The sequence below is a fragment of the Haliaeetus albicilla genome, chromosome 27, assembly GCF_947461875.1.
Source record: "Haliaeetus albicilla chromosome 27, bHalAlb1.1, whole genome shotgun sequence".
Lineage (NCBI taxonomy): Eukaryota > Metazoa > Chordata > Aves > Accipitriformes > Accipitridae > Haliaeetus > Haliaeetus albicilla.
In genome coordinates, this window is record NC_091509.1 from 5,799,992 (window position 1) to 5,817,518 (window position 17,527).

The 17,527-nt window shown below is 45.1% G+C and overlaps 1 protein-coding gene across 5 annotated transcripts in view; it reads left to right on the forward strand.

Annotated features, from left to right (window-relative positions):
- SLIT3 (slit guidance ligand 3) overlaps positions 1-10,229 on the forward strand; it is a 535,954-nt gene extending 525,725 nt beyond the window's left edge. For all 5 annotated transcript variants that reach the window (XM_069773165.1, XM_069773166.1, XM_069773167.1 and 2 more), the window contains 4 exons: positions 444-598; positions 2,965-3,250; positions 5,464-5,672; positions 6,825-10,229. In XM_069773165.1, the coding sequence (XP_069629266.1) occupies positions 444-598; positions 2,965-3,250; positions 5,464-5,672; positions 6,825-7,063 (889 nt within the window). In that variant the 3' untranslated portion in view covers positions 7,064-10,229. The remainder of the gene's footprint in view (positions 1-443; positions 599-2,964; positions 3,251-5,463; positions 5,673-6,824) is intronic.
- Positions 10,230-17,527: the final 7,298 nt, after the last annotated feature.

Consider the following 17,527-nt stretch of genomic DNA (forward strand, 5'->3'; position numbering starts at 1 on the left):
AACTAACCATACAAGAAGAAATCATTTCAGTGATCCAGCTTGTAAATGGGCACCAAGCAGTGTGACAGAGGGGAGCAAGCTGCGGCTGAGAGCACAGGATAGGGGATTTTAGGTAATTTTGCCACCAAAGCCAATATATCATGTAGCTACACCCTTGCTTTTCTGCCTGGGGAAACACAACTACAGTAGCTGCTATTCTGATTACCTGTCCTCTCAAGTGTTATATATCTGTAGTTACTGCCTGCACGGGCATCAGCAATGTTTAAATTTGTACCTTGGAGGCTCACGCTAGAAGAAATGTCAAGAATACGGTGACCGTAAAGGAGCACGGAATGGGAGCCGTGCCTTGCAAGGTGTAACACCAGGACACAGGATGTCACAGAAGCAGACGCAGTTCATTGTTAATGTCATCTTCTAATTCTCTTTTTTTCTTTTACTTTTAGTGTGGAAACAGTAAATGATGGGCAGTTTCATAGTGTGGAACTCGTGATGCTGAATCAAACTCTGAACCTGGTGGTGGACAAGGGGACGCCCAAGAGTCTAGGAAAACTCCAGAAACAGTCTCCTGTCAGCCTCAACACACCCCTCTACATTGGAGGTATAGTGAGTTGCTCTGGACTTTGAGATTTTAGCATGTCTTCTCAGAAGCAAATCATCTTCCATCCTCTGGAGAGGACTCTCCAGGGGCAGGGTGCGGAAACTAGCAGTTTACATTTCCTCTCTGCCAGAGGTTGCTTCCCTGAACAGAGAGCCTGGAAACCACACCTCTGCTGTTCTGCTTCGTACTCCATAGTCCACTAGCACCCCACCGCATGGCCAGCACAAGCTCACACACCACACCAGGGAAGTTAACCCCAGCACAGCGCAGGCAGTTTCTATGTTATACAGTCATGGCAAGAACAATCAGTTTGTCATTTCTAAAGCTTTCAGAACTGGCTGGCACCAAGATGTCGTGGTTGAAGAATACAATGGAAGTGTCACAAACAGTCACGGCAAAAAAGCAAATCAATAGTCAGTAGGTTTAAATATACCATAAATGAGAGGTCTTTCCACTGGAAATTTTATAGAGGTCTACAATTTTGGGGAGGAAAAAAAGATTAAAACCTCCAAACCATGTTAACACACAAGCTGATAATGAACTTCTTGGCTAATAGTTTTCTCACGAGAAACTGAAGCCAGAGCTTCAGTATTAGAAAGATATTAGAATTGACCAAACTTCAGTTAAGTTTTTTCACATTCGGTACTGATTTTGGGGGGAAGGAGGGGCCAAGTGGGGTGGGGAACAGATGCCCAGAATAATGAGTATCCCTGTGATTAGGTGTCTGGATATGTGAGACAGCATAAAGGCTGTGTTCTGCCCAATTGATTTGTTTTTGCCAGAACCCCCCACTAGGTCTATTCTGGACTGAATGTTGAAATCTCTCCCTTTGGGTAACACGGAGTTCTTGAATTTTTCAGTCAGCCTGTTCTAAATACAAAAGTCAGCAGAACAATAATAGACTGAGAAAGTCTTTGGGCTTTTTCTAATGAGATCATAGAAGCCAATAGTAGAAACTCTCACCAACCTCACTTGGTGTTGGTCACGCCTTTTGTAAATAATTACCTTTAATAACACTTTCCTAAAAGAATGCTGAATGTTGCACTTGTAAATCAGAAAACTGGCTAATCTTGCTTTGTACAGAGCTGAACTTTTATAATTGGCTCCTATTAAGAATGTCACAGGCTATTGAAGAGCATTATGAATCAAAGCTAATCTGCTGTTGAGGCCATCACAATTTCTCCCTCCAGCGCAGCATAAAAGATACCAACTCCGCAGCAATTTATACACAGGGAACTTGGGAAGTAATCACATGGAGAAGTTTTGTTAATGGATGAGCATTGTGGATCAATACTAATTCTCAAAAAGTACCTACAAAAAATGCATTCACAGGACAAACCTGAGACCTGAAATAAAGGACTATTGGATACCAGATGTCATGGGCCCAGTGGAGACTTTTTTTATTGCCCATTAAACCCTCACTGTCCTGCATGTGCCACCTCTCTGTGTGTAGCATTCCCATGGATGCCAGCTGCGCTTCCACTGCAGACTGTTTAATTAAAGTAATTGATTAAATCATCCCAGAGCAATTGTTCCTAACCTACACTAAGCTTTAAGACAGACACGATTTTGTCCATCTCTCCAACTACATCACCTGGTATAGCAACTTTCCTCCTAACACAGGTTTAAACAAAGATGCTGGTTTTGGTTTAAGACCATCTTTAACAGTGGAGTTACTTATGGATAACAAATTCAGAGGCCTTACATGGTTGAAAATGGAAGCACTTGCCTATGCTAATGCATCTATACAGCCCAAGAGGATGTCAGTGGGGAGGGCGTAACACAACATCCAAAAGAACCTCCTGGCCATCTGAGCATATGAACTCTTCCAAGTGCTTTAGCAAAATGGAGGGTACTCACCACAAAGACTTGGCCTGGCCCCCCGAAGTGCTGTTCCCTGTCTCTAGTGTTTACCTGCACTAGTTTCGGTGGGGTGCACTCTTGCCACTCCTCATCTTAATGCTGTGATCTTGTAATGCCTAGCTATCTTGCTGTATCCCAGAGGTGGTGGCTACCTGCTGTCAAGTAAATACATTCTCAAACCTTTCGGAAGGATAATTGCTATTAAACTATAGACAGAAGGAGCATTATCTAAGGACAAGAACACATGGCCATTGGCCAAAAAAAAGGACTTTTTCTTTTTCTTGTCCTATACTTCCTACATAAGCTTGGGCAAGTGATTTTATTTTTGTTTCTTTCCATTTCCAGAATGAGGACAACGAGACTGTGCTACCTTATGAAGGTCCTATGCAAATTAGTTCTTTAAAGATTATAAGGGGCTGTGACAAAAGAAACATTAGCAATTATAATTTATGTACTATCATTGTAACTGTGAGTAAACCTTCCCTTTTTGTTTTTATCTGAAGGGATCCCAACCTCTACGGGATTATCTTCACTGCGCCAGGGTGCAGATAAGACACCAAATGGTTTTCATGGATGTATTCACGATGTCCGCATCAATAATGAGCTGCAGGATTTCAAGGATTTACCACAGCAGTCACTAGGAGTCCTTCCTGGCTGCAAATCCTGTAACATCTGCAAGCACGGTATTTGCCGGTCCCTAGAGAAAACAAGTGTGATTTGTGAGTGTCACCCAGGCTGGACAGGCCCCCTGTGTGACCAGGAAATTGGAGACCCGTGTCTTAACCACAAGTAAGCTTGAATGAATGCTGATGGGGGGTGCGGAAGCTTTACAGCTAATGCATATTTCACATTTCAACTTGTAAAACCACATCTGACTATTTTTGGAGGTGCTGGATTCCCACATGAAATTATTGACAGTTGTGAGTCAGCATCCATGGCAACTCTCAATTTCCATGTCTTGTTCTGATGTTGCTCACTCTCCAGATGAGCTCTTTGTCCTAGAGGAATTAAGGTGTTAATACTTCAGGTCATACTTTCAGATGTGACTCTAGGCATTAAAATATGAAAACTCCTGTTAATGGGTATGGCTTATCTCTGAGGTGGTGAGTGCCTGCACTTATTCAGAGCAGAGCTACCTGTGAGCAGGAGGTACACATTTTAGGGATATGCTCACAGCAGCATTGGACCCAGTATTCAAACTAACTCCCTGAAAACCATTATGCACTCCAATGTGAACAGTTTTAAATTTCCCAAATAGCTGACTTAAATATTACAGTATGAAACACCCCTTTAAAGTGCAAGTTTAAAGGATAGCATGGAGTTGCATGTGAAGGGAGCATAAGTGTAAAGCATTCACAGTTCAAAGGCTCAATAACCACATCTCCATCAGAAACACTGGATGAATAGCTTGCTTATGGCAAGTACACAAGGAAACAGTCCAACGCAGACCAGCAGCCTGCTTAGTTCAGTGCTGTTTTGTAAGCAGATAGAAGTACTTTTGTTTTAGAAGCTACTTTGGTTGCACTACCTGTGGAAGGGGCTTTTCACAAGCACATACTTTTGACAGGTAAATTGACACAGTGAATAATCACTCTCTTAAGGGCAGAAATTTAACTTGGCACAGGTACCATTTTAGACTTGCTTCTGAGTCTAATTCTGCAAAGTACTGAACCCTGGAAGGTGGTGAGAAGCACCTGAGAGTTTACAGACCAAAGGTATGAAGACCTAAGTGAAGAAACACTCAGAGACCCAAATGTATCCTTGAATTTCCAACATCAGCATGAAGCTGTTGTGGTTGGACAGAGAAAAATAAGGGAGTTCCAGATATTTACGTGATGAGGGATTGTTTCTCTCATAATCCAAGGAGAGTGATGCAATCATGAACATAGCCCCCTTGCTAAGGAAAGTAGCTGCACGTATTTTTAATGCTCGCATACTGTCCCACCTTTCATTAAATTAGTTTAGCCTTTTGGAGTTGGCTCCTTAAACCCAAGCCCTTTGTGTCCAAGGGAGTATGGTGCCCTGCGGGTAGGTGCCTGCTCCAACACTCACAGATTAATCTCAGTGAGGAAATACAACTGTAAAGAACAGGTAGTTGATAACAAGAGTAACTATCCAAGCACACCTTTGGTTAGTGGGGCAGAAAATACTACTTTGTATAGACTGTGACTCCCTTTATTACAGTATTTTGCATGTCTTGACGTGACTGAAACTGCTTTTATTATTTGTGCTTTTTAGTTCAAAGCTTAAAAATGAAGTGTACAAGGATTCAACATAAGCAGGGAACAATTTTAATGTACCAGAAAGAAAATAAATAAAAATAAGACATGGGTTTATGTCAAGCAGGACCTGATACAGCAAAGGTTTATAAGCCCTGAGCAGTTTTAACTTGGCTGGACAGTGTTGCTTTCTTCCCTATCCTCAGTCCATTTCAAGTCTGTCCCTATCACAGAAGTGGGGATGGTGTCAACCTGCTAAGGATCAACACCCCTCCCTGTGGTATTCCTCAGAAATACCAAAGCTCACTGCACACCACAGCAGCCAGGGAACCCTTGAACTACAACTGGCCATCAATAAGTCTATGCATAGCTTTTCCACAAGCACCTTCGTTTATCACACTGTTTTTCATCACCTGATACTATTTGTAAAGTAATTCTGCTAAGGAAGCCTGGGCATGCAGCTAGATTGTTGGCACTTAGTTCCACGTGCTGATGCTGTAAATGTGAGCTGTCTTGTGTTGATGCCAAACGTTGGTCCATGCTCACGGAGCCTAATGTTTTTCAAAGAGATCGCTTAGGATCACAAATTCTAAATGTATTCTCTGAACGTTATCCAGTATTCACTGAAAGCTCACAGTTTCTTCAGAGTGTTTGACACTGAACTTCTGTTTTTAGATTAGTATCCTGGAATAAAATGGGCAGAAATGTCAAAACCAAACAACCCTGAGAAAAGGAACTTTCACGTCTAACACAGACCAGCTCTAAATGTTTCTCTTTCTCCAGGTGTCTGCATGGTAAGTGCACAGTGGCCACTGTTGCTTACACCTGTAAGTGCATGGAGGGCTACACAGGCATGTACTGTGACAAGAAGAACAATTCCTCAAATCCCTGCAGGATTTTGAAATGCAACCACGGGCAGTGTAAAATTTCCGAGCATGGGGAACCCTACTGCGAATGCGATCCAAACTATAGTGGAGAACATTGTGACAGAGGTACGCTTGGCTGCAGGGCCCAGGATGCTGGTCTGCTGCATTTCTGGTTTACACCTTTGTTTTCACCTCTCTTCCATGTGACTTGTACTTGGGGGTAAATGGCAAAGAGTAGACGATAAAGCTAAGTCAGCCTCTGCAGAGCAATACAGGGAGGAGAAAAGAACCACACAACAGCTAGCTAGCTAGCTACTATCCAAACATATGGAAAGGGGACATCTGTAGTGAAGAGTTTTATTCTGTCTCCTGAATCCTCAAGGTTCGCTGCTCCCAGGATTCTGGTGGGATGTTTGAAGGAGAGTTTGTTGTGAGGTTTACCCTCAGCAAGCAGTGATCAGTTAATTGCAGTGCTGGGAAAGGAGGTCTCACCCTGCATACCAAGGGCTTTGGTAGATGACATGAGCAGGAACTGGAAGGCAGGAGGTACTGCTCATCTGAAGTGGCAGTGAAAGTCCTCGGCTTGCTCCCTCTGATGCAGCTGAGCGGGTTTCCTGAGGAATCCCACAGATCATGCTGGACTTTCCTACTTGGGCAGCAGCCCAACTCTTCTGCCCTGACCTGAAAACACTCACTGGAAACTCAGTGAGTTCTAACTTCATCCTTTCTGCCTCTTTTTGTTCCTGTACAGAAGAAAGGAGCTGGCTTGTATTATTTTTATTTAGGTTGTGCCTTTCTTGTGAATGAACCACAGACTTTCCAAATTATACACATATACAGCCTCACCAAAATGTATCTGGCTGCTGCAAAGTGTCTGCAGAACAGCACAGACATTTTCAGGTATCCCAGATTGCTAATGTCAAGCAGAGCAGGCTGACCTTTGATCCTGAGAAGCAGAGGTAGTAAAACTAATTCATATTTTGCAAGAGTGTTGCAGGATTCAACACTCAGCATTCATTAAAGCACTTCCAGAACTGCTGATCAAAGCCAGCAGGCCTCCTTGGCCTCTGCCTTGTGCCGGATATTACACATTTGTGTAACACAAGCTCTGTTTTGATGGCAGGTACAAAGCAGTGAAAGATTAAGGTCCTTCTAATGCCATCTGTTTGGCTTGAATGTCTTTACAAGTAGAGGGCTGTTTGCTGATGTTTGGGGAATATCTGGCAAAATAGTTACCACATTTATTTTTTTTCCTTTACATCTCTGTTGTCTTACCAGAGAATCTCTGCCAAGGAGAGATAATTCGAGAAGTAGTCCGTAAGCAGCAGGGCTACACATCATGTGCTACTGCCTCCAAAGTACCCCGTCTGGAATGCCGCGGCAGCTGCGGCAACGGGCAGTGCTGCGTTCCTCTCCGGAGCAAAAGGCGGAAATACTTCTTCCAGTGCATGGATGGCTCCACCTTCACGGAAGAACTGGAGAGACATGTGGAATGTGGCTGCTCCAAATGCTTATAAGCCATTCTCCAGTCTCTTGCCACTTTAATCGACTCAGAAGCGCTATCAAAACGGGACCTATTTACTTTCAGAGTGAAGAAGAAGAAAAGAATTATTAAGTATATTGTAAAATAAACAAAAAATAGAACTTATTTTTATTATGGAAAGTGACTATTTTCATCTTTTATTATATAAAGTATCGCACCACTTTGGGTATATGTATCATATAGTGAGTTATTTTTACCATGAAACTTTTTTAACAGTTGTAAGAAAAAAAAATTCAAAAGTTAAAATTTAAAAAAAAAAATATAAAGAAAACATAGCCTAACAGGAGAAATCCGGGGGTGACTTTATAGTTATGCACAATGAACAAATGTAAAGGTGTTCCAAGGACCTGCCACAGAACTGATACGGGCTGAAGAAATCTCTGAGGCTCTGGGTGGGTCTCCTAAGAGAGAGGATCCCCATGACTGACAGCCATCTCGCCTGCTCAGGCACCCTGAGAAAGCCTCCCCCTCGGTCCCTTGCTCTGCCTAACACTGCCGACGCTGTTTTGTTCCTGTACAGTGGCTCCGCTTGCTATTCTTGAACTGGTTCCCTATAGCACGTAGGCACTGCCATAGCTTGAGGCTAACTACATTATTTGACTATTGTAATACTATAATACATTTTTTGCTGTGTATGTTGTATTTATCTGTGTTCACATTGTATTCTTCAGCAAATGTATCTATAGAGCACAGGCAGCTCTATCCAAAAGAAGGGGACGAAGGGAAAGGAAGTGGGGAAATATGTGTTGCTTTGGGAAATTTGGGGGCAAAATGTGAAATAAGTGCTAAGTAATGCCTAATAAATGACGTAGTACTTTTGTGTAAACTCCTCAGCTATGTTATTTCCCAAGTTTGTGCCTTTTTGCTCCCAGCCTTGAGCCCTTTTCTGTATATGAAATATAAGGAATGCACTGCTACATAGTTTCTCACGCCTTGACACTTTAACTTGCAAAGGTTGTAAAGAGCATGAAAGTATTGCAGGTGCCAGACGGTACCTGCAACGTAATGGCTTTTACTCCCACTGTCACTTGAGCCATGGGTGTAAGCTGGGCGGTAGCTGCCTGTTCATCCACACTCTGGTACTGAGCAGTTGGCTACTTTTCCACAGCTTTTTAAACGAGCAGAAGTTGCACTATATCCATGTGAAGGTATTCAGCCGACATTTGTCCACCTTAGCAGCACCCTCTTCTCTGCACGAGGAGAGACGTCACAGCTCCATCCCGTCCTGTTCTCATGTTTGGTGCAGATTGACCAATTCAGCCAAAGCTTTTCCATCTGCACTGCTTCATATCCTGCACTTGTGCCTCCCAAAGGACTCCCATTAACTTTAGCTGTGTTCAGACCCAACACTGAATAGGAAATGGAAATCAATGCAGGGATAAATTCTTACTGTGAATGTGAGGCAACAATTGACTCTCGGAGGGAGTTTGATTTTTGGAGAGTTTTTGGCAGGGCTACCTTTCAGGGTCAGTAAGTACGTGCAAAGATTACCATGGATACCTTGAAGTTTTTCTTAGGCTCAAACGTCCCCATCAACAACTGTTCCATTATCAGTGTAATTTCTTTCTTTCCCTAATATAGCAATTATTATGGTCCTTTCTTCAGTTTCTCTTTCTCTAAGAGAGGTTAAGTCAGTGATGATTCCTAGCAGCCATAAACTCCTTTTGGGAACGCTCACTGGTCTCACCAGAAAGATCTCAGATCAGGGGCTTCGGCAAAGGATGAGTAGGAAAGCTGAATCAAGAAAAGGGGGCTTTTGTTTGACTGGGGCTTTGGAAAGATGCACAGAATGCAACCCTGCCGTGACAAGTATAAGTGTTTATTTCCCATTAAAGTGTCCATCTAGTTATCATGCAACCAGAAAGCTCTAACATGCTTAGCGGTTTTCTGCCATGTCACATCTCTCCTTAACTGCAGCAGTTTGTTCATATTTGTTTGTTACTACCAGAGCAACTTGAGCAGAAGGGACATAACCAATACAATAGCCATCTCATAAAATAAGTATCAGTGTGTGGAGCCTGCAATCAGTGAAACATGAAACAATCATTAGTTAATGTGCTAAACTCTCATTGAAACCATACAGCTCAAGAGCCAGGGAAAAACTAACCCTGGCTGCAAGTACTGTGGGCTGCTTTTTATTTTGAATATAACATCAGAAGCTCATAGCAGCTGGAGTTTGTGGTGTACAACAAAAACCACCCAAACCCACAACCTACACATTTTAAAAATTTGTGCAAGTAACTGCAGGCACTTGGGCAAATATGTGCCTGGCACACCACTACCATTAATGTTTCATTCCAGCTTAAAACACTTTAATTTCTAAAGAAGCAGCTGCTATGGTGCCAGGCAGAAGAAATCCAGACTGAGCAGTGGCTTACAAGCCTTCTGTGTGCTCTACTGCACTATTTGTAGCCACTAAACTGCCAAGGCCTGCAGAAATACGGCCCCTCTTGAACATCACCCAAAACGGCGTTCACGCTGCCCCTTGAGCAGCAACACGTATGAGTAGGAAGGTGACATTTACTTGTGGCCTCGCACCTGCTGGAGGGTGCTTTAAAAGGAATGACCTTGACTGGCAAGGCAAAAGCCATCAACATCTTGTTAACACATCACTCTGGGATTTATTTAAGCAAAGCCTTGCAGCAAAGAGACCAGCAACAACTCAGCAAGGCTGGCCTTGTTCCTGGCCCTTTTCTGTCATGGCACTTCAATGTTAAGCGTTGGGATAAAGAACTAAGAATATCTATTTTGTAACCAAATTATGCAAATTTTGTATGCTTTTAGGCAGCACTTGCCATTCGATAGTGATGCTTTATGTCAATGATTCTCTGACTTGCTATAGAATTATTTTATGTTAAGAAGAAAATAAAAAGCATTCAGATGTGCCAAAAATGTGAGGTTAACTGAAGTGTAATTAGCTCTGAAAGTTCCTCTGTAACCTGCCTAATGTTACAATAGATTTCAACAACTGCGGGTACAATGCAGTAGTTTTTACCTCTATAAAGTTTTAATATAAAGTGAAGAAAGATGCTTATCCTTAAAAAATGGCAATGCAGACTGGTGTGAACTGATGTATTTTATTAATAGATTCTCATTGTGATGTAAGTTTAAATAAATTGTTGGGTTATGGAAGATTGTAACACACCTTGTGACGCAGATTATTTCTATGTGGATTTGAGTTGTTGAGTCTGACCTTTTAGAGTTTGTGAGGTAGCTCACGGAAAATGATGGGGGAACTACACACGTTCCTCTTGGACAAATCCAGTCAGAGAATGGCTGTAGTTAAATGTAGTATGAACAGTGGTTACATATTCTTATGGCATCACAACCTCGTCTTCTAGGAGTCTTACACGCACAGATGAATTAAGCCACATAGTTTTTGAGCCTGGGCATTTTCTTCAGTGAAATACTTTATTTGCTGGTTTGGGTTTTTTTTAACTGTTTGAGAAGGGCTTGCAGCAAAATACACTCATTAACTAACGATAGAATAAATGAAGAAATATTGGGAATTGGGGTCACAGAAGGTCTGACTGAGGAAATGGAAGTCACACAGCCAACAGTGGATGACAGGGATCTCGTGACGTCCTGACGCACATATATTCCAAATTTGCTGCCACAACTCTGTAGCTGATCATTATTGGTGACCCAGATGTAACGGACCTCTTGTATTCATTGCATTCCAGCCTTAGCATACAACAAAGTGAAGCTCCCACCTGTAGTCCTCAGCCTTCCCTCACCCATGCCCCTGTGTAACGCTCACATATTGCTAATTATGCTTCAAACTACAGCCCTTACAGTTGCCTTTGCCATTCCATGCAAAACTGGTGACAGCACTCAGCCAATAAAAACACTCAGCCATAATGAGCATCATTAAGCCTGAACTATGAAGGTTAATTATGTAATTGTAGCAGATGGTAGCATTTTCACCTAAAGCAAACCCAGCTGAGCCCACTAAAAAAGCTAGCAGGAACTGTTCAAAAATTTCTAGGTACTGGCTGAAGGAACTGGTTTGCACAACAGTTATTTAGTATTGCTCGTGGATTTGCAGCGCATGGATTCCTCGGTGAGCATTCAAGCAATCGCAGCCCAAGGGTAAAATGCTCTTGTTTGTGCTTCTGCTTGCAGTGCTGTAGGAATTGCTTTTTAGCCATTAGTCTGAGGCAAACAATGCAGAGAAACTGTCTATTCCGTGTCCTTTATCTTTGGTTTTTTTACAGTCGGTGGGGAATAGTTAGATGGTGTTGCTGTTTGCAGGGTGTTTGGCTGCAGGTTTTGCGTTGTTCTCTGGGGGTCCTGTCGCTTCTGGTCTCTGTGACCTCATTTACAAATCACTCCCAGTTCCTACTTCAGCTTACACAAGATAGCCTTACAGTTCAGTGGGCTAGACAGGCAGAACTGGCTTGGTTTTGCCAAGCCCATGGTGCTCTTGAGTAATCCCTTCGGCTTAAGGCCCGGCGAGATATTAGACTGGATCACTAGGTAGCAAGTCCAGTATCGTTCTGTGCGTGAGCTGAGCCAGAATGTTTTCCAGGATGTGCCCTATAGCTTTCGAGGACAGCCGAGGCGCACGTCAAATGAATTGCCCCAAACTGGCCCTTGGGCCCCGCCGCTGAAGCAGGACAGGAGCCCAGAGGTGGTACTGCCAGCCACGGGTAGGAGCCTTCAGGTTCTACGGCGCACACCTGCATCCTTCAGCTCTGCTAGCCCAGACCCAGCGCTGATCCACGCTCGCGCTGCCACCGCACGTCTCTGCCCCACGCCGGGGCCAGACCCTGACGCCCCAGCACTGCCGCGGGCCCTGCTGGCGTGGCCACCGCCACCCGTGTCGGGGTCCCCAGGCAAGTCGCTTCCCCCGGCTGAGGCCGCTCTGTCCCCCTCCCGCTGCTTGGCTTGCGGTCGTTCGCTTCCTCACTTGTAGGTACGGTTATTCGAAACACAACGAGAGCGCGGACAAACGCCACGACCAGGGCAGCCCCCCGACCCCAACGCGCTCCGGCGCGGCGCGGGGTCCGCCAGCAGGTGGCGCCGCAGGGCGCGGCCCGTCCCGCTCCGCTCGGCGGGGCGTCTGGGAGCGGAGCGGAGCAGAATAGAATAGAATAGAATAGAATAGACCAGCCTATTTCAGTTGGAAGGGACCTACAACGATCATCCAGTCCAACTGCCTGAGCAATGCAGGGCTGACCAAGTTAAAGCATGATATTAAGGGCACTGTCTAAATGCCTCTTAAACACGGACAGGCTTGGGGCATCGATCACCTCTGCAGGAAGCCTGTTCCAGTGTTTGACTGCCATCTCAGTAAAGAAATGCTTCCCAATGTCCTGTGTAAACCTCCCCTGGCGCAGCTCTGAACCATTCCCACACGTCCTATCACTGGATACCAGGGAGAAGAGATCACCACCTCCCTCTCCGCTTCCCCTCGTCAGGAGGCTGCAGAGAGCAAGAAGGTCGCCCCTCAGCCTCCTTCTCCCCAGACTAAACAAGCCCAAAGTCTTCAGCCACTCCTCATAGGAGCATATGCAATACACGGATTTTCTGGGAAGTTTTAAATAATAATTCCTCAGGTTTTATTGACCCTGTGCCATCAACTTCCTAGCATTGTTCACATTGCTCCAGTGAGGAAAAGAGCCCCTGCTGTCCCCGTGACCTGCAACTTGGCACGGGGTCACTGTGGTCAGGAGCCCGCAGTTTACCCCAGGAATCTGCAGGAACAGGCAGCAGGAGTATGACCCTGCTGAGCCCCGGGATGGCATGTGTGAGTCCTGAGGGTGTCCAACACTTCTTCATCACCATCCCTCTGCAGCGGGACGATGGCTCCCTGTGCTGGCAGACAGGGCAGCCGGTGCCTGTGCACTGCAGCGGTCTCAGGACGGTGTCGTAACAGCAGCAGCACGAGGCTGCTGTTGATCGTACCACTGTTACTTCGGTGCTAGCACCTTACGGAATAACGACTGATTCTGCTATTTCTACCCTAAATCTGCTGCTGTTTGCTCACACATGCTGAAACATAAGCACTGCATGCCTGCAGAGTTTATTACCCAGCAGGGTTCTACTCCGAGCTGGTAGGTGCACACCCCTGCAGCCTGTGATACCTCTTGTCTATGCAAGAAAGCACAGCTGTTCCTCTGAGCACCTGCAGCCCTCAGAGAGCCCTGCAGGCAGCAAGAAACCCCTCGGGCATGTAATGGAGTGCACACATGGTACAAGCACTACTTATTAGTATGAGGAAGCTTAAACTTATACCATGACACATAGGGGCATCCCATAGTCTCACAAGCAGGAGGAACAGAAGTTGCTGCGAGACTTGCATAGCTTTGCATCTTGTTCCTACATGATCTCTTGACCTTCTCCTCTCCCAGGGCTTTTGTGCTTTCAAAGCAAAGTGATGCTCAAGATGATAGTCTGGAGATGACACTGCCTTCTCCTACTGTCTATGACTCTTGTCCCCGTGGCACAAGGATCACTCCTTCTCCATAAAAATAACCTTTTACAACTGTTGTGTCTTACTTAGGAATGAAGAGTACACATCCTACCTCAGAGAGGTGTGGAAGGGAGGAAAGAGGGTTGAACGAGTCCCACAGGAACAATGGCTTTTGTGCTCAGGGGATAGCTCAAAACTCACCAGGAATCAGTCCATCACATTTTCAGTGGTCCAGTCTTCCAGCGAACCTGGACCCTGCGCCACTCCAGGCTGCCGGCCATGCGCTGCTATCCCATGCTCCTGCACTGGCACCTTTATCCTGCCCCACCACCTTGTCTCCAGTGCTGAGACTCAGATCCTGCACTAGGGCAGGGGATGAATTTCTGCAAAGACAGAAAAAGCCAGAACTTAGGTACAGATGTCACCACCCTGGCAAAATGGCAAGAGGCTTTGGTCCAGCACAGGGCTATTCCCTAGCATCATCCTTGGAAACTTAAAAACATGGCAGAAGAAATAGCACAAGGCAGACAATAAACATGACATTTTCACTTGAGGAAACTGAATTTTTGTGAAGTGACAAGCAACTGAAGCCGCAGTCCTGCACTGAGAAGGGTTGTTAATGACAGGCAAATGACTCAGCCCTGCCTTAGACACTTTGCATGCAGAGGAAGGTTACAGGAACCAAATACCACACGGTAATTTACGTTGGGGCTTTGCAGCACATGAGATGCTATCATGCTTTTACCTAGCATGTGATAAAAGCATGCACAACAGGCAGTTACTCTAGAGGAACTTAAAATTCCTTCCTTATATGCCAGCATATTTTGCGTCTACTAAACTGCCCTAGTTTCTTCTGGGTAAAGCACTCATTGAATTGTTGAGGTGTGTTTGGGTTTTTTTTAATATTTCTTTTTTCTTTTTTTACTATGTTGAGTTAAATACAAAAGTATGGTTTAAGGCACTAAGATCCAGATAGATCAACTTGGTCATACCAATAAATAAATGAGATTCTAATATAGCAATAAAATAATTTTTGTCTCACCCCAAAACATCTTTGTAAGTAATACTGTTTTTTTTAAAAAAAAAGTCTTTGCCTTCAGGTATATTGTTCATGTAGAATCCTCTCATGAGGTTTCATATCTCACAGACACAGTATAGTACTTTAGGATAGTCATTAACAACTATCACTTGGAATCGGTTATATAAATACATATACACACATTTATATAGCCAATCACACATTCACCTTCAGATTTATTTATTCTTATGGGATATTCAAAGCAGCATGCTGGCTGATATACAGACAACTCCAATCTAGAAGTGCTTATAACCTATAAATCAACTTGATCTGCAAATTAAGGAATGTTCTGAGCCTCTCACAGACCTGTGTTAAAACTTTTAGTTTGAGCTTAAAACCTCTACTCTGAGATGGAATAAAGATAGCTAGGAGTTGAACTTGGCTTCTTTTTTCATATATTCCATCTTAGCTGATGATGTTCAGCTAAAGCATTTCACCTTCTTGTGAAGCAGTACTTAAACTGAACTTTCAGATTTGCTGATCTTGGTTTTAATTGAACAGCCCTCAGTTCATTAATTATCACAGAGCCCTTTATTTATTCCTATTTTTCACATGGGGAGATGAATTAAGAGGGTTTTCTAGACAAAATAGCTTAAAGTGGGCATCCAGCATATTCAAATTCAGAACTTGCTCTTAAGAAACCCATGCACAAAGTACCTATTTTTGTCCTTAACAGAAGTCAGAAGCTAGGAAAGTAATCACCAAATCTGCATTGCTGGAAAGGGAGAATCGTAATTTCCTCAATGAAAGGCTGAGTCAGGAAGTTTTCTGCCTGTTTCAAGTCAGCAGGAATTGGACAGCTGTTAGGCTGTAGACTACGTTTTTCTGGGTTGCGTGTGTATGTTTACTACTGGCATTTCCCAGGGATGGTATTTCATTTCCTCTAGAGTTAGAAGGTGTGTAGGAAACATAGTCAGAGTGCAGGCGCTGGAAAAAAATGCCTCAGGATTAAGGTACTGAAAAAAAAATCTCACTGCAGATCTGTTTTCCCCAACCCCACCAGATATGTCTGTGCGACACGGGATAGCTCATTTTACACAAAACATTCCACACTGCATAGTCTGGTGACGGGCAGGAAATTAAAGATTCTATCTTACGATCACAGTGCATATTTATGAATGGGCACAAGTTAACTTCCAGGTAGCAGCTAAATTTCTGTATTCCCTAACATGTATGTAAATGCTTGTGTTTAAAATTGCAATAGTAAGCTACATTGCAGTGAAAAACCGCAAAGCCACACCAAAATTTCCTCTCTTTGAGAATAACATATGGGAATTTCCACAACTACATGCAGCTTACAGGAAGAGAGCAGTTCTGCAGCCTTGTTCATACACTCTTAACTTCCTTTAAAGGACAAGAAGTATACATTAAGAAGATTTCAGAGTAAGTTTTCCAAATACAGACATTTCAGAAAGCAAACTTGATAAATGGGAGATAGCAGCCACATGAGAATTTGGCTTTTTTTAATGTAAGACTCTGGACGAAAATAAAGAAGAAATCCTTTTATGACAGGTTTTAGAATGACACCCAACAAAATACCAGGGCTCAAAGCAGACACCGAACCCTAAATGAGGCATCTGGGCTCACTCATTGCGCACAAGGTGGCCAGCGTGGGGAGCAAACCTCTGCTGGACCTACCGAGCAGGAACTGAGGACAGGGCTACATCTGAATTCTTTCCCTGTAGTAGGGCTGTAAGCAAACACTGTCCTCTTCTGGGGTCCAACATCCAAAATCCTTTGCTGAAGGAAGGTAGTGACCAGGACTAAGCAAAGGTCACTTGGTATAGAGCAAAAGGTTTTTTGGTACGTGTTTAGGGGCAGCGGGGGAATGGAGGATGAAGAGATGGCAGTTCCTGTTTCTACACAATAGGTTTCTGAGTAAACCCCTTGCCCAGGAAGTTGAGGATTTGGTCTTTCCTTGGTTTGTGAAGGGTGGCTTCAAAGGAGACTTTTGCCAAAGCAAAGCTCCAGACACACGAGGACGCTTCAGCTTCCAAGACAGAGCTGATGCCCAAATCTTCCTTCTGGACCATAGCTTTTAGATCTATCCTCGATCACAGTAATTGATCTAGAATTACATGCCACTTTATCACAAAGGAGGGGTGGGGGAAAAAAAAATGGCTGTCTGCTCTATTACAAGTTCTTGCTGGGAAAGTCAGAGCTGCGAGCAGCAGGTTAGAGACCTTGTCATGTCCTGCCACGGTCAGTAGGCTCCCCTCCAGCTGTCCACAGAAAGGAGAGACTCTCCACAACTCTCGTGACGGGGCACTAAATGTCAGCCTGTCCTTGTACTGCGTGAGGAAAAACTTCCTGCGGACTGGAGTTACTCGCGCAGTTATGGGAGCCCAGGCACCGGCTAATGAAAGGAGCCATTTCCTGAAGTGCTGCTGGAGTGTGGTTGTGCGAGCACTTCCAGTCACAGTCAGTGAAAAATGAAAAACCAACTTCAGCTTCTTTATTTACTGTCAAAGAGCGTTCATGTGGTACCCTCAGGAGCCGCGCAGAGGGGGAACCCCGGGGCGGCACCCCCGCAGTCTGGCACCCCGGCTCCACAGCGGCAGCTGCCATGCCGGCGCAGGCCCCTCTTGCCTCTTTGGGGGGGGCTCGGGCGTGCCCCGCTTCCACACGACCGACGCAGCCGCCGCGGCCCAGTGGCAGCGGCCTGCCCGCCAGAGAGGCGGCAGAGAGGCCGGGGCGGCGGGAACCCGCCGCCGCCGCCTCAGGGCTGGCTGAAAGGAACGGCCCGCCGCCACCGCCGCCGCCTCAGGGCTGACAAGAACCGCCCGCGCGCCTTCCCTCAGCCCGCGCGAGCCGCCCGGGCCCCGCCCCCGCCCCTCCTAGGCGGTGGCGCCTCCCGATTGGTCGGTGGGGCCGTGGGGTGACCGGCGGGCGGAGGGCGCCGCGCGGCGCGCCGGGAGCTGTAGGCCGAGCGCGGCGGGGCG